Source organism: Dendrobates tinctorius, unplaced genomic scaffold (assembly GCF_039654945.1).
Source record: "Dendrobates tinctorius isolate UK_male_01 unplaced genomic scaffold, ASM3965494v1 ptg000237l, whole genome shotgun sequence".
In the NCBI taxonomy this organism is placed as follows: domain Eukaryota; kingdom Metazoa; phylum Chordata; class Amphibia; order Anura; family Dendrobatidae; genus Dendrobates; species Dendrobates tinctorius.
The window spans coordinates 3,329,566-3,350,913 of record NW_027361904.1 but is presented as its reverse complement, the minus strand read 5'-3'; the positions used below and the strand labels follow the sequence as shown (position 1 = coordinate 3,350,913).

Here is a 21,348-nt window from a genome sequence, read left to right as displayed (position 1 = left end):
TGGACTCATCTGGTCCTATCTGGGTCTCTTTTGGACTTATCCTGACGTATACGTATGGTGATCTGCAATACAGGGGCACCTCAAGGTACAGTTCTTGCCCCTTTTCTCTTCACACTGTACACTGCGGATTTTAAGTGCAACTCATCTAGCTGCTACTTGCAGAAGTATTCTGATGACTCTGCAATAGTAGGCCTCATCACAGGAGGAGATGAAAGAGAGTACAGAGATACTAACCAAGCTTTTGTGGAGTTGTGTCAGAGGAACCACCTTAGGATTAATTCCGGGAAGACCAAGGAATTGGTGGTGGACTTTCGCAAGGGAAAAAATCCACCAGTAGTGGTGAACATTCAGGGAAATGACATTGAGATAGTCGACACCTATAAGTACCTTGGTGTGATCCTCAATAATAAGCTTGACTGGGCCTATCACTTGGATGCAGTGTACAGGAAGGGCCACAGTAGGCTTTATCTGCTCAGAAGGCTGAGAGCCTTCGGAGTTAGAGGGGCACTCCTTGCATCCTTCTTCAACTCTGTTGTGGCATCAGTCATCTTCTTTGGTGTGGCGTGCTGGGGTAGTGGCATATCAACCAGGGACAGGAATAGGCTGGACAGACTGATTAGAAGGGCCAGCTCTGTCCTGGGAGGCCCCCTTGATCCAGTTCAGGAAGTAGGCGACAGGAGGATACTGGCCAAGGTGAGCTACATGGTGCAGAATGATTCCCATCCCATGCATGAGACCGTGACAGAGATGTGCAGTACTGTCAGTGACCGGCTACTTCATCCTAAATGTGAGAGGGAGTGCTATCGAAAGTCCTTCCTTCCTGCTGCAGTTAGGCTGTATAACCAGCACTGTCCAAAACGGAGAAGACCCAAGCAGTGAACTGATAGATCCAAAGTTGTGATAGTCCGGTTATATCTTTTTTTTTCGTATATGTACCTACCTACTGTCAATGTAATGCCTTTATGCATCTGTATCTGTACTTGTTCCTGACTTGCTGCTGTAATGCTCTGAATTTCCCCATGGTGGGACGATTAAAGGATTATCTTATACTGATGGAAGAGAAGAAATTGCTGAATCATCGCCATCAGGAAAAAAACAGACAGGCCTAAATGCATCTGCACTAAAACCTTACATATATTTATATGTTTTTATGCACTTTATATATTTTTGCAGGGTGCAGTTGGGCCCAAATGGTTCTGTAAAACTGTGGCCTCTGTTCACACGGGATGCAATATAGTTGGCATTGGGCAGCCCCCCTATATGGTGTTACTAATAGGCTGTGAACCAGAAGCCCTGCATTCCCTGTGTGAACACTGCCACATACGGATTATTTTTTTCTGCACTGGTGTACCACACAGCCAATCCCTGATTGTAGGCTGGCTGTCTCATTTGGAGTTGTCCCTTTGCAGTTGCCATTTTACTTGGGTCCGCTGCACCCTGTTTTAATGCAGATGCATTTAGGCCTGTCTGTTTTTTTCCTGATCTTTGTGGAGGATTTTTTCCTCTTTCTGTGGTTCTCATCATCGCCATCAGGACTGAGGCCTCTCCTACTACAGCTGTTAGGTTTCTATGGCACCACGAAAGTCTAACACTACCCCAGGAAACCTTTCCACCTCATCCAGGACCCATTTTTATTTATGGGACAATATCCTTCATCCCATTGACAGCTATTCAACTGCTGTTAGGAAGATAGAAGACCGCTCCTCATATTTCTGTCTACGACACCCTGTTCCTATTGCGCAAAAGAAAAGTCCTGCTTAGCCTCAGAGAATTCCCCCAAGACATCCAAGGACCCTTTGGATCAAGACCTCCTAACCAAATAACAGATTCCCAAAAGCTGTCGAGGAAGATCCCTTGCATCCCTCCCTCTGCGTTCGTCCCGGATCCACAGGACCTTCATGCAAGACTCACCTGCATCGGGGATCCAGAGGTGTCGTCCCTGATCTTTCCTCCCCCTTTGGGTATTCCACAGGCTGTCAGGAGGTAGGAAACCTTCAAAGTCAGTCCTGCACTGCCATTATTGACAGTATGACCCCGCATCCTCAGCGTCGCTCATCACGCGACCGCCCCAGTCTTCAGAATGAAGCGCGTGGCTATTCTGCGTGACATGCATCTACAATGTCTTCGTACGAAACAGAGGATCCTGGTGAGGAAATAGGAAGCCGCTCGACGTCTGGAGCATGCAAAGAAAGTTCAAAGTCTGTGGGAATTGGTGGAGGACATCGTTCAAGTGCACAGAAATCTGGTGAGAAAGGATATTGGGAGACTTGGAAGAGTCATGCAGGAAATCATAGATAAGTCCGGTGTGGCGAGAGTGAGAATTTTGGCTGGTGATGAAGCCCAGGTAGGTGAAGAAGATGGTCAATACCAAGAGAAGGAAGAAGCCAATGGTGTCTTAGGAAAAGGATCAAAATTTATTTTTAAATAATTCATAATATATAAATATTAGTACAAAAAAGCTAGTTGGAGTGCAGAGAAGGAGACTAGCCCCAAATGCCGCAGTGCCTCTCAGATGTGGAAAAGATCTAACACATGGTTACTATCAGTGGGGTGAGTCAGAATGAGTCAAGACCAGACAGTGTTAGACACAGGAGGATCACAATGAGAGTAGCGCTAAACGCACCCAGCGTTCAAAATAATCAAGCGCTCAATGGACCATACAACCAGACTTTCAGGCTTAACAGAGAGAGAAACCTCTCAAATATAAGGAAAACCCAGAACATGATAGCTAATAGTTAGGTGAGCCAAAGTAGATTAAACCGGACAGTAATGAATACAGGAGAGTCACAATGAAAGTAGCGCTAAACGCACCCAGCGTTAAATGAGGTCAAGCGCTCAATGGACCATAAAGCAAAACTGTCAGGCTTACCAGAGAGGAACAGCAGGCACAAGAGGGAGTGTGTGGAGCTCCCCGACGTGCGTTTCGCGGTCACACAGGGCCGCTTTCTCAAGGGGAAGTGACACAAAGTCCAGACAGGACCTTCAAGTAACCCCATGATCTAGGTCACATGATTGTATGTGACCAATGGCGGTGAACCAAGCGGCACATGCGCGGTGTGCCGAAGACGTCCTGCATGTATCAGAGGCGTCACGTGCATGGCATCCACCGCAGGGATTAACCCTGTGTGTGGCGCATACAGCGTGGAGACGCCCCGACACAGACAGAGCCCCAACGGAAACACCGCCATGATCTTTTCCACATCTGAGAGGCACTGCGGCATTTGGGGCTAGTCTCCTTCTCTGCACTCCAACTGGCTTTTTTGTACTAATATTTATATATTATGAACTATTTAAAAATAAATTTTGATACTTTTCCTAAAGACACCATTGGCTTCTTCCTTCTCTTGGTATTGATCATTCCTTAGCTGGTGCTTTTCCTCTCTTGGATTTTTTGCTGTGAATCAGCTGTCCAAGCGATGTATTGGGAATTCCGTGTTCTGATAAGTTTTTCTGTGTTTTTCACAGTTTTTCCCGTTTTAAAAATGGATTTTTGCACCCATGACGGCACGTGGTGCATACAGATTAATAATGCCATTCAGGATGATGCAGATGAGGGTGTTGGTGGGTCTAATAAAGATCTGCAGGAGATTATTGTACGCTTCAAGGATTTACTACGTAAGAGGACGCGTATTTGGTGGAATCACGAATTCCTGGAAAAATACCTGCAGAAAGACCTCATTCCCAGAGGGCTTCGGATACAGGTTTTTCCTTCCTTCTCTGTATTAGATGAGGAATTTAAAAATAACTGGGAAGGTTTGGCAAATACCTGCTCCAGGGGGTTCATGTCCCTCCTTAAGCAGATGAATCAGGAATCCTTGACATCTATTGAAACCGAAATTGATAATTTACAAATGATATTAAGAAGGGACATGACTAGTGATTCCCTAAAGAAATTTAATGATGATATTGACATTGAGATGCAGAAATGGGTGACGGATGTACAGACTACTAAAACAAAAAAATTCAAAAGAGACATTCAAGACAAACAAATGGGCAAAGTGTATAGATGGCGGAATTTATCTGGTCGCTCCCGCCCTCGATTTAGAAATGAGTCACACTCGCGTTCAAGGTCTACTTCTACGCGATCTAACAGATCCAATTTTGAGGAGGATAATATACCTATGAAATCACATGCTGTGGGTTCCATGGCTGCGGAGTCCTCCAATAAAAGGATAATGACAAGACAACTTACTAAAACCAAGAACTCTGGTACTACTACATCTCAGTCCAATTCCCAAGGGGGACTCCAGGTAGTCAACCTCTCCTCTCATACACTCACTGCCCATCAGTTGGAAGCTTTGGCGAAGGGTCTGACCTTTGTACCTACTAATCATTTTAATTATTTCACAGCCCTGAAGGACCTCCCATCTTTTCTTGCGCAAATTGGTTTTAAAAAAACTCCATGGTAGGAAACAGACAATTGAACCCATGACTGAGGTTGAGAGACAGGCACTCCATGATTTGGAGGACTTCTTGGAGGAACAGAATGCACTGCAGGTAAGTAAATTCCCTTCTCATGTTTTTCCCAGATCTACTAGGTTCCCCCCCTTGTCTTTGAGTTCCAATGTAGAAATCTTCGCAAAGTTAGTCAGTGATGACTTTAAGAAACTTTCCACCAGGCGCAAATATGATAATCTTACACACAAACAGCGCCAAGCCATTGGAGAATTGCAAACATGGAAAGACGTAGTAATTAAACCAGCTGACAAGGGGGGGAACATAGTGATCTGGCCTATTTTAAAATATGAGGAGGTTTTTCGACAGTTAAAAGACTCTAACACCTATTCAAAGCTGTCTTTCAACCCTATGTCTTCCTTTTTGTGCGAGCTACAGATAATCCTGATGAGGGCTGTGGATAATAATATTATTACTAAGAAGGTCTTTGATGGCCTTATGGTCAGGTCCCCCAGAGCTCCAACATTTTGTTACCAAAAATCCACAAGGACGCCCTTGACCCACCGGGGCGTCCGATTGTGTCGGGTATAGGAGGTATTTGTGATCTTATATGTCAATTTATTGACTATTATCTCAAACCTCTGGTAGAGACCTTACCCTCCTATATCCGTGACACGATGGACGTCCTGTCACGGGTCGATGGTGTCCTTGTGGACGGCCATGTTCTTTTGGTTACAGCTGATGTCGAGAGTTTATATATTTGCATCGATCATTCCCAGGGTCTGGAGGCGGTTCGTCTCTTCTTGGGGGCCTCCAACCTGGACGGCCCTTTATGTGACCTGATCATTGAGCTGGTGCATTATATCCTCACCCACAACTTTTTTGTCTTCAAGGATGTTTTCTACTTGCAGAAGCGTGGCACAGCCAAGGGTGCGGCCAGTGCGCCCTCGTACGCTAATCTCTTCCTGGGCGCCTGGGAGAGATTCATTTTCGGCGACGGGGGCCTACGGGCCGCCTCCCATGTTCTGTGCTGGTATCGCTATATTGATGACATATTGTTGTTGTGGGATGGGGGGGCCGCACCAGCTTAATGATTTCATGAGGACGCTCAATGAAAACAATTTTAATATACGACTCACGTATACTTTCAACAATTCTACGGTTGATTTCTTGGACGTCCGTCTGGAGGTCGACTCTGACCGGCGCATCCAAACGGATGTTTTCAGGAAACCAACGTCAGTTAATTCATTGTTACACGCGTCCTCAGCACATGATCTGGCCACTATTAGGGCTGTCCCGGTCGGACAGTTCCTAAGGATGAGACGAATCTGCTCCACAGACACTAGATTTGAGGCACAGGCCTCGGACCTTAAGAACCGATTTCACGCACGCGGCTATAGCCGCAGATGTGTGAAAACTGGGTACGACCGAGCAAGAAAAACTTCTCGTAATCACCTCCTGAATCCTACAAAAAGAAGTACTAGGGTGGATTGTGAAGGCCCCATAAGGTTCATTTCCACCTTTAACCACGAGTGGGAAAATATGCGCACCATCCTTAAAAAACACTGGCCCATCCTGGAATCTGACCTGACCCTGGGGTCTGCTTTAGGCACCTTTCCCAGTATGACATCTAGGAGATCAAAAAATCTTGGGGACCTCCTAGTAAAAAGCCATTGCATTCCGGCTCCTAATACCTATCTGGGTATGTATACCCCACAGGTCGGTTCTTTTCCATGTGGTCACTGCCTGGCTTGCGCCAATGTCCTGCGCTGCTCTACATTCTCTTCTACGGATGGCTCCAGAGACTTTTCCATCAGACAACGTATTTCTTGTGGGACTCCTAATGTTATATATTATGCCACCTGTCTGTGCCCCAAGATCTACGTTGGTCTCACTACTAGGGAGCTCCGGGTTAGAGTTCGGGAGCATGTGCAGGATATTGACGCGTCTAGGACAGTGACTGATTTAAGAGAATTAAAAGCGATCCCTCGGCACTTTAGGGCTTATCACAATTGTGATGCCAAATTATTGAGTGTTAGGGGGATTGACTCTCTCCACCTCAGGATTAGAGGTGGAGATAATAAAAAACTTCTCGCCCAAAAGGAAGCCAGGTGGATTGTGCTGCTTGACACAGTTGTACCTAATGGTTTGAATGAATCCCTAAGTTTTGCCCCATTTTTTTAAAAACCATCTTTCATCAATCCTTGTGGCGTCCTTTATATCCCACCTGCTTATCCCACCCACACCAGTCTATCCCCGATCCGGAGGGTGTGCGTGTGTTTTTATTTTTTATTTTTCATGTTGTTAATTTGTTTTTATTTCATTGTTTTTTACCAGTGATTTTCTCGATGTTCCTTAATTTCCACTCATCTAGCCTCGGCAGGACTTTGAAATAACTATTGGAATAAAGAGGATTTTGGATTTCTTCATATGGAGAATACAGACAACTTGTATCTACATATATTTTTTGTGGAATTATTGTTGCATTTGTATTTCATTATTTGTGATTTTTTGATTTAATTGTATTATATATGTATTGCTGTTACTCATGCGTCTGATGTTGCAATTTATGTGAGTTTATTCACTTTTTCTTCCTTCCTTCTTTTTCATTTCCTCTTCTTTTTCCTTTATATACAATTTTCTAGCACATGTCCCTATTACATAACAGTGACTGTGCGCATGGCGGTGTTTCCGTTGGGGCTCTGTCTGTGTCGGGGCGTCTCCACGCTGTATGCGCCACACACAGGATTAATCCCTGCGGTGGATGCCATGCACGTGACGCCTCTGATACATGCAGGACGTCTTCGGCACACTGCACATGCGCCGCTTGGTTCACCGCCATTGGTCACATACAATCATGTGCCCTAGATCATGGGGTTACTTGAAGGTCCTGTCTGGACTTTGTGTCACTTCCCCTTGAGAAAGCGGCCCTGTGTGACCGCGAAACGCGCGTCGGGGAGCTCCACACACTCCCTCTTGTGCCTGCTGTTCCTCTCTGGTAAGCCTGACAGTTTTGCTTTATGGTCCATTGAGCGCTTGACCTCATTTAACGCTGGGTGCGTTTAGCGCTACTTTCATTGTGACTCTCCTGTATTCATTACTGTCCGGTTTAATCTACTTTGGCTCACCTAACTATTAGCTATCATGTTCTGGGTTTTCCTTATATTTGAGAGGTTTCTCTCTCTGTTAAGCCTGACATTCTGGTTGTATGGTCCATTGAGCGCTTGATTATTTTGAACGCTGGGTGCGTTTAGCGCTACTCTCATTGTGATCCTCCTGTATCTAACACTGTCTGGTCTTGACTCATTCTGACTCACCCCACTGATAGTAACCATGTGTTAGATCTTTTCCACATCTGAGAGGCACTGCGGCATTTGGGGCTAGTCTCCTTCTCTGCACTCCAACTGGCTTTTTTGTACTAATATTTATATATTATGAACTATTTAAAAATAAATTTTGATACTTTTCCTAAAGACACCATTGGCTTCTTCCTTCTCTTGGTATTGATCATTCCTTAGCTGGTGCTTTTCCTCTCTTGGATTTTTTGCTATGAATCAGCTGTCCAAGCGATGTATTGGGAATTCCGTGTTCTAATAGGTGAAGAAGATGGAATGGTCCCATTCTTTGTTGTCGGATCAATGGAGAGCCTTGAGAATATCCTAATGCACCTGGAATATCGCAAGGTGTACCTAAGAGAGGTAGAGCAGCTAAGACTTGAGACTGCAAATTAATAAACAGCTTCAGAAAATGCGAAGAAGATGGTGGCCACTTTCAACCCGAGGTATGGAGAGACGAAGGGGTTCTCAGAATGGTAGAGTTGGAAGGGACCTCCTTGGTCATCTGGTCCAACTCCCTGCTCAGAGCAGGATTCACTAAATCATCCCAGTCAGATGTCTGTCCAGTCTCTGATTGAAGACTTCTATTAAAGGAGATCTCACCGCCTCTCGTGGCAGCCTGTTCCACTCATTGATCACCCTGTCAAAAAGTTTTTTTCTAACATCTAATCTGTGTCTCCTCCCATTCAGTTTCATCCTATTGCTTCTAGTCTTTCCATGTGCAAATGAGAATAAAGATGAACCTTCTACAATGTGACAGCCCTTGAGATATTTGTAGACAGATATTAAGTCTCCTCTCAGTCTTCTCTTTTGCAGCTAAACATTCCCCAAATCCTGCAACTGTTCCTCATAGGACATGATTTGCAGACCGGTCACCATTCTGGTCGCTCTTGTCTGTACTTGCTCCAGTTAGTTGATGTCTTTTTTAAAATCAGGAACAAGAAGGGGTATTTCCAGCATGTCCATCCAGTTAGTCAAAATGTTCAAATAAAAGAATTTTATTCTAAGGGCACCGTGGTGCACCAGAAACGCATCAAGCTTTCAATTTTATACTTGGCTTTTAAAATGTTCAAATAAAAAGAATTTTATTCTAACTGGATGGACGTGATGGAAATACCCCTTCCTTTTCCTCACTTTGGCTGAAATCACCAGCAGGCACGGCACCCACCAGCTATCAATTGCAACTGCTCGTAGTATATGTCTCAGTGTGTCAAGCTCCAACTGTTCCCTTCCCCCCTCTCGCTGTCACGCGGCGGCTGCCGCGCACTCCTTCCCTTACCTCCCCCCGGCCGCAGCTCACCCGCTCGCCGGTGGCCTCCTCGCCTCGGCGCCGGCTGCTGCGGGCTACGGCGCGGTCTCTCCCGGCCATTCTTCCTCGGCCAGTGACCGCCTCCGTCCGGTCCTCTGGATTGCGTCGGGTGCGCGCCCCCACTCCTCCTCCTCGGCGGGCGCGCGTCCACACTATGGCCGGGCACGCGCGCTCCTCCTCCTGAGGACGCGCGCCTCCTCCAACTGGAGGTCACGACCCGGAAGGCCTCCCACTTCCCTATATCAGGCCGCCTCCTCCTGCTGGCGATGCCTGACTATCACTGCGCCTTGCTAGTGACTCTGGCCCGCTCTCCATGTGCGCCCCGGCGTCCTGTCCGTCCGTTACTCATTCCTCCTTTGTTCTCTCTCCTAGGCTCGGGGTCTCCAAGCCGTGCCCGTCACTCCTGTGTCTCCAAGCCGTGCCCGTCACTTCTGTGCCTCCAAGCCGTGCCCGTCACTCCTGTGTCTCCAAGCCGTGCCCGTCACTCCTGTGTCTCCAAGCCGTGCCCGTCACTTCTGTGCCTCCAAGCCGTGCCCGTCACTTCTGTGCCTCCAAGCCGTGCCCGTCACTCCTGTGTCTCCAAGCCGTGCCCGTCACTCCTGTGTCTCCAAGCCGTGCCCGTCACTTCTGTGCCGCCAAGCCGTGCCCGTCTGTCCTGTGTCTCCAATCCGGATCTACCTGTCTGTCCGCTGATACATTCCCTGGGTACCAGCTGCCGTGGTGATAGTTACCCGCGGGCTTGCCCCAAACACTCCCTGTATAGGGGGTGGTCCACCTGGTCAGCTCGCCCTTGGGAGGTTCGTTGCCACGGTCTAGTGGGTCCACCCCAGGAGTACCTTACACTCGCCTACAGATACCTTTTTTAAAATGTGGTGCCAAAAACTGGACACAGTATTCCAGATGACGTCTGACCAAAGAGGAGTAGAGGGCAATAATGACTTCACGTGATCTAGACTGTATGCTTCTGTTAATACATCCTAGAATTGTATTTGCCTTTTTTGCTGCTGCATCACACTGTTGACTCATGTTCAGTCTGTGATCTATTAGTATATCCAAGTATTTTTAACATGTGCTGTTGCTTAGCCCTTTTCCTCCCATTCTGTATATTGTGGTGTAATGACCACTGTGTCCACTAAGGGGCGCTGTGTGGATGTCCCAAGAGAGAGGATGAGTGGCAGAATACTGAGTGGCCGTTGTGTATTTCAAAGTGGGTGGCTTTGAGATGAAGGCTTGGTTATGTGCTGATCTGCAGAGCTGATCTTTTGTGCCTATGTGTTAGGGAGAAGCCTTCAGGCAGCTGAAGAGATGGGCGGGTTCTAGCTGCCTACAAATCCACCCAGGGGTGTGTCTGATAACACCTATAGTAAAAGGCTATGTGAGTATGTGAAGGACCTGTGTTGAGGTCATAGCCATGTGACCCGGTGGGCGTGGCTACGGACCATATATGGTGGCCAGGGTAGGTCACAGGGGTGAATGCTGGGACCTGATTGGTCCAGTTTGGAAGGTCCCATGAGGAGAAGGATCTCCTCACTAACAGCCTGTGGAGCGGCTGTGTGTGAGCATTGGCGATGTGTGCCTGAGAGCTCCCTGGAGGGAACTAACGTATGCAATGGTGAAGCCGCATAAGGAACCCTGACGGGTGAGATAATGATGAGGCTGAATAGCCTATATAATGGGCGCTATGCTGTTTATATTGCTGTGGTTTATGATGACAAATAAACCTCATGGACTATGTTTGGCTTATGAAAACCTGAGCTGGATCTGATTGTGTGGCTGCCAAGCGAGTGTCCCCCAACCTTGAATGACAGTGCTACCTCACAATATGCTTTTTTCATTTTTATTGCCCATATGTAGTACTTTGCATTTTTCCCGGTTAAAAGCCATTCTGTTAGTTGCTGCCCACTGCTCCAGTTTATTTATATCTTTTTGAATCCTCTCTCTCTCTTCTCTAGTATTAGCTATCCCTCCTAGCTTTGTATCATTAGCAAATTTAATCAGTTTACCCTCAATTCCTTAATCTAAATCATTGATAAAGATGTTGAACAATACAGGGCCCAGGACAGAGCCCTGTGGTACCCCACTTGAGACATTCTTCCAACTGGATGTGCAGCCATTTACGACCACTCTTTGGGTCCGATCACTAAGCCAGTTATGAATCCACCTAACAGTTGCCTTGTCCATTCCATACTTAGTCATTTTTTCAATAAGGATTGTGTGAGATACTTTGTCAAATGCTTTGCTAAAGTCAAGATATACTATATCTACAGCATTTCCCTGATCCACCCAATCAGTGATTCTGTCATAGAAGGAAATTAAGTTAGTCTGACATGACTTTTTAGTTACAAACCCATGCTGACTCGATTTAATCACTTCATTCTTATCCAGGTACTGACATACATGTTGTTTAATAATTTGTTCAAAGATCTTTCCTGGTATAGAAGTCAGACTCACCAGCCTTCAAAGGGTGGAAATGCTCAATCTGAAGATAAATGGAATGACTGCTCTTGGGGGAAAGTGCCAGAGAGACAACCAAATGTGGCCTGAAGAAAGAGGTAGTGATTCTTATGCTAGCTCAGTGCTGAGTGGCCTAGGCGGGAGACCCGGTAGCGGTCGTGGGGACAAAGAGTCAGATCAGATGGAAGGTTTGGGTCCCAGGGAATCGCAACACCCTACTGAACGCCGAGTATGGGGGTGGTCCGACAAAGAGGCAACCCTATCAGAGAAGGTGATGGAGTCGGAAGGTGTAACGGGGTCTACCCAAGCTGGGGTACCTCTTTCAGTACCACCCCGTGTTTTCGGAGGTCCGCTCTGCGTTGGCTGGAGTCTGAATGAATGACGCTGGCTGGAATTCCTTGGTTACATGGGCGCATATAAAAGATCACTGCTTCTCCACGTATTTCCAGTCTGACAACACTTTACTCACAGGACACAGAATATATCACACAGATACAGAGGGCAGGCCAATAGAAAAGCGGCAGGCCATACATGCCGATGTTTACTGTAGGAATTACAAAGGTGGGGGGAGGGCGGACAAAAGGAGAATATCGTGTCCCCTCTGCCCAGGGGCGCAGCCTGTGGGCTGATGCATTAGGGACATGCATCTCACATAGAACCTATTATACATACATATAACTGCACAACATATTCTGGGTGCTGAGTGGTTCTGTAACACGTAACACGGCTCCCCTTTTCAGCGACGCGATCGGCATACACAGTCTGATCCTCAACAAATCGGTTTGGGGATGACCGAAGTTTATGGGGTTGGTACAAGTTCTGTTTGTCAACTTAGTCCATCGGTGTTACCATTTTGTTTGCCGGGTCTGTGGTGGATGGTGAAGTCCAGAGGTTGTAGGGCTAAACTCCACCGCAGCAATCTGGCGTTGTCTCCGGAGACCCGATTAAGCCAGACTAGGGGATTATGGTCCGTTAGGAGGGAAAACTGTCGTCCATACAAATATGGTTGCAACTTCTTGAGTGCCCATACTACCGCCAGGCACTCCTTCTCGATGGCCGCTTAGCTTACTTCACGGGGCAGTAGTTTCCAACTCAGGTAAGCTACCAGGTGTTCTTGGCCGGCCAGCCCGACTTGGCTCAGTACTGCCCCCAATCCAAACACAGAAGCGTCTGTGTGAGCAAGGAAACATTTAGTTGGATCGGGTGTGGCCAATACAGGGGTATTGGTGAGGGCGTCCTTTAGTTGGCGGAAGGCTTCCTCACACTCTGAGGTCCAGGTTACCTGGCAGGGTTGGTTCTTACGGGTCAAATCAGTGAGGTGCTTAGCTATGCTGCTGTAATTGGGAACGAATTTCCTGTAATACCCCGCTGTCCCAAGAAACGCCATGACCTGGGTTTTAGTGCGTGGGATGGGCCATTTGGCTATGGCCTCAATCTTGGCTGGTTCTGGTTGCTGTTTCCCACTTCCCACCCAATGCCCTAAATACTGAACCTCTGCTTTGCCCACGTGACACCTGTTTGGGTTCAGGGTGATTCCGGCCTGGTGGATCCTGTCCAATACTGTCTATAGGTCATTTAGATGTTCTTCCCATGTCGCAGTGTAGATGGCGATGTCGTCCAGGTAGGCACAATCATAGTTCTGGAGACCATCCAGAAGCCGGTCAACCAGCCTTTGGAAGGTCGCCGGGGCATTTTTCATCCCGAATGGCATAACTCGAAACTGTAATAAGCCGAACGGGGTGACAAATGCCAACTTGGGAATAGCATCAGGACTAAGGGGAATCTGCCAGTAGCCTTTGCATAGATCGATGGTGGTCAAATACTTTGCCCCCGCCAGCCAGTCTAACAACTCATCCACACGCGGCATGGGGTATGCATCCGTCACTGTTTTCTCATTGAGCTTACGATAGTCTAAACAAAACCGTGTAGTCCCATCCTTCTTGGGCACTGTTACAGAACCACTCAGCACCCAGAATATGTTGTGCAGTTATATGTATATATAATAGGTTCCATGTGAGATGCATGTCCCTAATGTATCAACAGTGTCCGTCCTCCCCCTACCTTTGTAATTCCCACAGTAAACATACGCAGGCTCCGGCCACCCGCTGCTTTTGTAATGCATGTCTGGCCTGACACTTGTCTATTGGCCGGCCCTCTGTATCTGTGTGATATATTCTGTGTCCTGTGAGTAAAGTGTTGTCAGACTGGAAATACGTGGAGAAGCAGTGATCTTTTATATGCGCCCATGTAACCAAGGAATTCCAGCCAGCGTCCTTCATTCAGACTCCAGCCAACGCAGAGCGGACCTCCGGAAACACGGGGTGGTACTGAAAGAGGCACCCGAGATTGGAAGACCCTGTTACACTGGTGGCAGCGGTGGGATTTGATACCCCTTCTACAGGAGGAAAGGAATGAATGGAAAATAATTACCAGAAGTTAAAGAGGACTACATTAAAAGACCTGGTGGAAGCCCGAGGGTTGATCGCCAGCAACAAAACAAAAGCGGATTTGATAGCAGCCATCATGGAACACGACAGTGCAGCGCCCCCCAATGTGAATGTGGAGGAGACCGAATTCCAGAGGGAGGTAAAGAACAGACTGGCGTTCTATGGTCCAAACCCTGCAGTAGAGATCATACGAGAGGTGATGGCTGATGTGCGTACTGATCTGAAGGAAAAGATGGCCGAGCGGACCAGGATAGAGCTAGCCAAGATGGAGATGGCAGAGCGGACCAAAGTGGAGCTGGCCAAGATGCAGATGGCAGAGCGGAGAGAGGAGAGTCAGCGAGCAGGGGGAGCTCTGGCCTTCGACCAGGTACCTTCAACCGTAAGCCACAAAAAGATCCAGTACAATGCCTTCCGACAGTTGGGGGAGGAAGAGGAAGACATTGATGGCTTTCTGCAGGACTTTGAGAGGCAGTGTGCTCTTCATCAAGTAAAACCGGAGGAACGGGTTCAGATTCTGGCCAGCAAGCTGACAGGCCGGGCAGCGGACGCCTATCGCACGGTACCTGATGAGGACTGTATGGACTATGAGCGGATCAAAGAAGTGATCTTGGCCCGGTATGCGCTGACACCAGAGGCATACCGCCAAAAGTTCCACGGACTTATAAAACGCGTAACCGATACCCACGCTGAATGGGCCTGTAAATTACGGCGGTCACTGCTACAGTGGGTACAAGGGAGCCAAGCAACCACTAAGTAGGACGAACTCCAGCTCTTCCTGTTAGAACGATTCTTTAATGGACTAAACCCCGAGACACAGGAATGGCTTCGGGACAGGCGGCCAACGACTCTTGAGGAAGCCGCTCGTCTGGCCGATGAACATCATGATGCCAGGAGGCCGCAGTTGTCCGGATCAAAGGTGGTCACTAGGTGCCCGCCCATGAACCTGGAGGGACCCAAACCACCGAAGATTGTAGGGGGACCAGCTAGAAACCCGGCCTACAACAGTCCCCCTGGGGTGCGATGCCACACCTGTCGTCAGCTGGGCCACCTGCAAAGACAATGCCCCAACCGGACTCTGCATACCCAGTGGCCAGAGGCGGGAACAGCTACCTTCAGCCGGGCTGCTGTACACTGCTATCAAGGTGAAGCTGACCCGGCATTGGGGGCTACGATTAACCAAGGGGTGGAAGAGATGGAGGAAGTGCTGCATGAAGTAGACCCCGTGCAGCCAGCCCGGGCAGATAATCGACAACAGCATCGACAAGTCGTGTGGGTTAATGGGAAACGTATGCAGGGACTAAGAGATTCAGGGGCAACTTTGACCCTTGTGAAGCCTCATCTCGTCCGGGACCAAGAGAAGACGGACCGGACAGTGGCAGTCCTTGTAGCAGGGGGGAGCCATACATCGACTACCCACTGCCAGGATTCACCTGAACTGGGGAGTCAGGGATGGCCTTGTTGAGGTCGGCTTGATGGAGGATTTTCCTGCAGACGTCTTGCTGGGAAATGACTTGGGGCCCATGTTGTCTGCATTCTCGGCTGAGACATATCCTGTGACCACCCGGAGACAAGCTCGAGCTGCGGAGGCGGAATCACACTCAGAGGCCCAGGTAAGACATCCCAGCCCTACACGTATTCCCATAGCCAGACACATTTCTTGGGCCACCCCAGATGAATTTAAGAGGGAGTTACTTGAGGATCCTTCATTAGAGGGATATCGTGGGAAGGCACAGGAGGGGAGAGGGGTATTGGAAGGGGAACAGTTTGTATGGAAGCAGGGACTCTTCTACTGGATCACAGAGCAGCACCACACAGGGACGAGCCCCACTATAAAACAACAGCTGGTAGTTCCCAAGAAGTATAGGCAGGAGTTACTGCGAATCTCTCATGATATACCCTTGGCCGGGCACTTCGGCGTCAGTCGCTCCAGGCATCGTCCGACACAAAACTTCTTTTGGCCGGGTTTAACCTATGATGTTCATCAGTACTGCCAGACCTGTGACAGTTGTCAGTGCATTGGCAAGAGGGGGGATCGATGCAAGGCCAGATTACGCCCCTCCCCATTGTGGAGGAACCATTTAGCCAAGTAGCGGTCGATCTGATAGGGCCGTTAGCCAAACCCAGTCCGTCCGGGAAAAAGTATATATTGACAGTGGTAGATTATGCCACACGGTATCCAGAGGCGGTTGCGTTACCTATCATACTGGCAGAGACGGTGGCGGCCACCCTGCTCCAGGTTTTCTCACGGGTTGGATTTCCCCGGGAGATTATCTCGGACCAGGGTACCCAGTTTACAGCAGAGGTGACCAACCAACTGTGGAAGCTGTGCGGCATAAAGTCCATTAGAAGCGCCCCATACCACCCGCAAACCAATGGGTTGTGTGAACGCTTTAACGGGACATTAAAACAGCTCTTTGGGACTTTTACCAGGATCTACAGGGACTGGGAGAAATTCTTGCCACACCTCCTGTTTGCCTATCGGGAGGTGCCCCAAGAATCCACGGGGTTCTCCCCGTTCGAGCTGGCATATGGGAGACGGGTAAGGGGACTCCTAGACTTAGTGCTGGAATACTGGGAAGGGGAGGGCCTCATAGAAGGGGTACCTATTGTACCCTATGTGCTGGAATTCCGAGACCGCCTACAGGAGCTGACCCAGGTTGTACGTGAGAACCTGCAGGCGACACCGCGGCGCCAGCACTTATGGTACGATCGGAGGGCCAGAGAGCGCACTTTGGAAATAGGACAGAAGGTCCTGGTGTTAGAGCCTACTAAGCAGAATAAGTTTCAAGCTGCATGGCAGGGGCCATACCAGGTAGTGGGGAAAATAGCCGACACAACCTATAATGTCGCCGATTGTAACGACCCCAGGGTTATCCGCATGTTCCACGTGATTATGCTGAAGCCCTACCGGGAGCGCCCTGAAGAGGTAGTGGCCATCTGTGCACCTGAAGCAGAGGATTTAGCCGGAATTCCCTTGCCGGATTTCTTAGGGGAAAGGTCTCAGTCTAAAACATGGGACCAGGTACACTTGGGCGAAGACCTAGGCCCCCGGGAGACACAGCAGGCGGAGGCGTTGTTGAGGCTGCGACAGAGGATGTTTTCAGAGAGACCGGGGTACACTCGCCTGGCACAACACAAGGTTGAGACCCAGGATCAGACCCCCCCTGAGACAAAACCCCTTCCGCATCCCTGAGTCTGTACAAGAGGGGATGCGACAAGAGATACAAGAGATGCTGCGTTTAGGGGTCATTGAAGAGTCAGATAGTCCCTGGGCATCCCCCGTAGTGTTAGTGCCCAAGAAGATGGGACTACACGGTTTTGTGTAGACTATCGTAAGCTCAATGAGAAAACAGTGACGGATGCATATCCCATGCCGCGTGTGGATGAGTTGTTAGACCGGCTGCCGGGGTCAAAGTATTTGACCACCATCGATCTATGCAAAGGCTACTGGCAGATTCCCCTTAGTCCTGACGCTATTCCCGAGTCGGCATTTGTCACCCCGTTCGGCTTATTCCAGTTTCGAGTTATGCCATTCGGGATGAAGAATGCCCCGGCGACCTTCCAATGGCTGGCTGACCGGCTTCTGGATGGTCTCCAGGACTATGCTTGTGCCTACCTGGACGACATCGCCATCTACACTGCGACATGGGAAGAGCATCTAAATCACCTAGAGACAGTATTGGACAGGATCCACCAGGCCGGAATCACCCTGAACCCAAACAGGTGTCACGTGGGCAAAGCAGAGGTTCAGTATTTAGGGCATTGGGTGGGAAGTGGGAAACAGCAACCAGAACCAGCCAAGATTGAGGCCATAGCCAAATGGCCCATCCCACGCACTAAAACCCAGGTCATGGCGTTTCTAGGGACAGCGGGGTATTACAGGAAATTTGTTCCCAATTACAGCAGCGTAGCCAAGCCCCTCACTGATCTGACCCATAAGAACCAACCCCGCCAGGTAACCTGGACCTCAGAGTGTGAGGAAGCCTTCCGCCAACTAAAGGACGCCCTCACCAATACCCCTGTATTGGCCGCACCCGATCCAACTAAATTTTTCCTTGTTCACACAGACGCTTCTATGTTTGGATTGGGGGCAGTACTGAGCCAAGTCGGGCCGGACGGCCAAGAACACCCGGTAGCTTACCTGAGTCGGAAACTACTGCCCCGTGAAGTAAGCTATGCGACCATCGAGAAGGAGTGCCTGGCGGTAGTATGGCCACTCAAGAAGTTGCAACCATATTTGTATGGACGACAGTTTTCCCTCCTAACGGACCATAATCCCCTAGTCTGGCTTAATCGGGTCTCCGGAGACAACGCCAGATTGCTGCGGTGGAATTTAGCCCTACAACCTCTGGACTTCACCATCCACTACAGACCCAGCAAACAAAACGGTAACGCCGATGGACTAAGTCGACAAACGGAACTTGTACCAGCCCCATAAACTTCGGTCATCCCCAAACCGATCCGTTGAGGATCAGACTGTGTATGCCTATCGTGTCGCTGAAAAGGGGGAGCCGTGTTACAGAACCACTCAGCACCCAGAATATGTTGTGCAGTTATATGTATATATAATAGGTTCCATGTGAGATGCATGTCCCTAATGTGTCAGCAGTGTCTGCCCTCCCCCTACCTTTGTAATTCCCACAGTAAACATACGCAGCCTCTGGCCACCTGCTGCTTTTGTAATGCATGTCTGGCCTGACACTTGTCTATTGGCCGGCCCTCTGTATCTGTGTGATATATTCTGTGTCCTGTGAGTAAAGTGTTGTCAGACTGGAAATACATGGAGAAGCAGTGATCTTTTATATACGCCAATGCACTCAGAGGAATTCCAGCCAGCGTCCTTCATTCAGACACCAGCCAACACAGAGCGGACCTCCGAAAACACGGGGTGGTACTGAAAGGGGTACCCGAGATTGGAAGACCCCATTACAGGCACTAACACTACGGGGGATGCCCAGGGACTATCTGACTCTTCAATGACCCCTAAACGCAACATCTCTTGTATCTCTTGTTGCATCCCCTCTCATACAGACTCAGGGACGCGGAAGGGGTTTTGTTGCAGGGGGGTCTGATCCTGGGTCTCAACCTTGTGTTGTGCCAGGCGAGTGTACCCCGGTCTCTCTGAAAACATCTTCTGTCGCAGCCTCAACAACGCCTCCGCCTGCTGTGTCTCCCGGAGGCCTAGGTCTTCACCCAAGTGTACCTGGTCCCATGTTTTAGACTGAGTCCTTTCCCCTAAGACATCCGGCAATGGAAGTCCGGCTAAATCCTCTGCTTCAGATGCACAGATGGCCACTAACTCTTCAGGGTGCTCCCGGTAGGGCTTCAGCATATTCACGTGGAACATGCGGATAACCCTGGGGTTGTCACAATCGGCGACATTATAGGTTGTGTCGGCTATTTTCCCCACTACCTGGTAGGGCCCCTGCCATGCAGCTTGAAACTTATTCTGCTTAGTGGGCTCTAACACCAGGACCTTCTGTCCTATTTCCAAAGTGCGCTCTCTGGCCCTCCGATCGTACCATGCGCGCTGGCGCCGCTGTGTCACCTGCAGGTTCTCACATATAACCTGTGTCAGCTCCTGTAGGCGGTCCCGGAATTCCAGCACATAGGGTACAATAGGTACCCCTTCTATGAGGCCCTCCCCTTCCCAGTGTTCCAGCACTAAGTCTAGGGGTCCCCTTACCCGTCTCCCATATACCAGCTCGAACGGGGAGAACCCCATGGATTCTTGGGGCACCTCCCGATAGGCAAACAGGAGGTGTGGCAAGAATTTCTCCCAGTCCCTGTAGGTCCTGGTAAAAGTCCCAAAGAGCTGTTTTAATGTCCCGTTAAAGCGTTCACACAACCCATTGGTTTGCGGGTGGTATGGGGCGCTTCTAATGGACTTTACGCCGCACAGCTTCCACAGTTGGTTGGTCACCTCTGCTGTAAACTGGGTACCCTGGTCCGAGATATTCTCCCAGGGAAATCCAACCCGTGAGAAAACCTGGAGCAGGGCGGCCGCCACCGTCTCTGCCAGTATGTTAGGTAACGCAACCGCCTCTGGATACCGTGTGGCATAATCTACCATTGTCAATATATACTTTTTCCCGGACAGACTGGGTTTGGCTAACGGCTCTATCAGATCGACCGCTACTCGGCTAAATGGTTCCTCCACAATGTGGAGGGGGCGTAATTTCGCCTTGCATCGATCCCCCCTCTTGCCAATGCGCTGACAACTGTCACAGGTCTGGCAGTACTGACGAACATCATAGGTTACCCCCGGCCAAGAGAAGTTTTGTGTCAGACAATGCCTGGTGCGACTGACGCCGAAGTGCCCGGCCAAGGGTATATCATGAGAGATTCGCAGTAACTCCTGCCTATACTTCTTGGGAACTACCAGCTGTTGTTTTATAGTGGGGCTCGTCCCTGTGTGGTGCTGCTCTGTGATCCGGCAGAGGAGTCCCTGCTTGCATACAAACTGTTCCCCTTCCAGTACTCCTCTCCCCTCCTGTGCCTTCCCACGATATCCCTCTAATGAAGGATCCTCAAGTAACTCCCTCTTAAATTCATCTGGGGTGGCCCAAGAAATGTGTCTGGCTATGGGAATACGTGCAGGGCTGGGATGTCTTACCTGGGCCTCCTCTGAGTGTGATTTCACCTCCGCAGATCGAGCTTGTCTCCGGGTGGTCACAGGATAGGTCTGAGCCAGAGGGGCCACCGAGAATGCAGACAACATGGGCCCCAAGTCATTTCCCAGCAAGACGTCTGCAGGCAAATCCTCCATCAAGTCGACCTCAACAAGGCCATCCCCGACTCCCCAGTTCAGGTGAATCCTGGCAGTAGGTAGTCGATGTATAGCTCCCCCTGCTACATGGACTGCCACTGTTCGGTCCGTCTTCTCTTGGTCCCAGACGAGATGAGGCTTCACAAGAGTCAAAGTTGCCCCGGAATCTCTTAGTCCCTGCATACATTTCCTATTAACCCACACGACCTGTCTTTGCTGTTGTCAATTATCTGCCCGGGCTGGCTGCACGGGGTCTACTTCATGCAGCACTTCCTCCATCTCTTCCACCCCTTGGTTAATCGTAGCCCCCAATGCCGGGTCCGCTTCGCCTTGGTAGCAGTGTTCAGCAGCCCGGCTGAAGGTAGCTGTTCTCGCCTTTGGCCACTGGGTATGCTGAGTCCGGTTGGGGCATTGTCTTTTCAGGTGGCCCAGCTGACGACAGGTGTGGCATCGCGCCCCAGGGGGACTGTGGTAGGCTGTGTTTCTAGCTGGTCCCCCTACAATCTTCGGTGGTTTGGGGCCCTCCAGGTCCATGGGCGGGCCCCTAGTGACCACCTTTGATCCAGACAACTGCGGCCTCCTGGCATCATGATGTTCATCGGCCAGACAAGCGGCTTCCTCAAGAGTCGTTGGCCGCCT

General features: G+C 49.5%; 1 protein-coding gene across 1 annotated transcript in view; it reads right to left on the bottom strand.

The window, feature by feature from the left end:
- LOC141060434 (uncharacterized) overlaps positions 1–21,348 on the bottom strand; it is a 108,589-nt gene that overhangs the window by 24,339 nt on the left and 62,902 nt on the right. Inside the window, 1 exon segment of the mRNA XM_073556683.1 lies at positions 2,965–2,980. Coding sequence (XP_073412784.1) covers positions 2,965–2,980 — 16 coding nt within the window.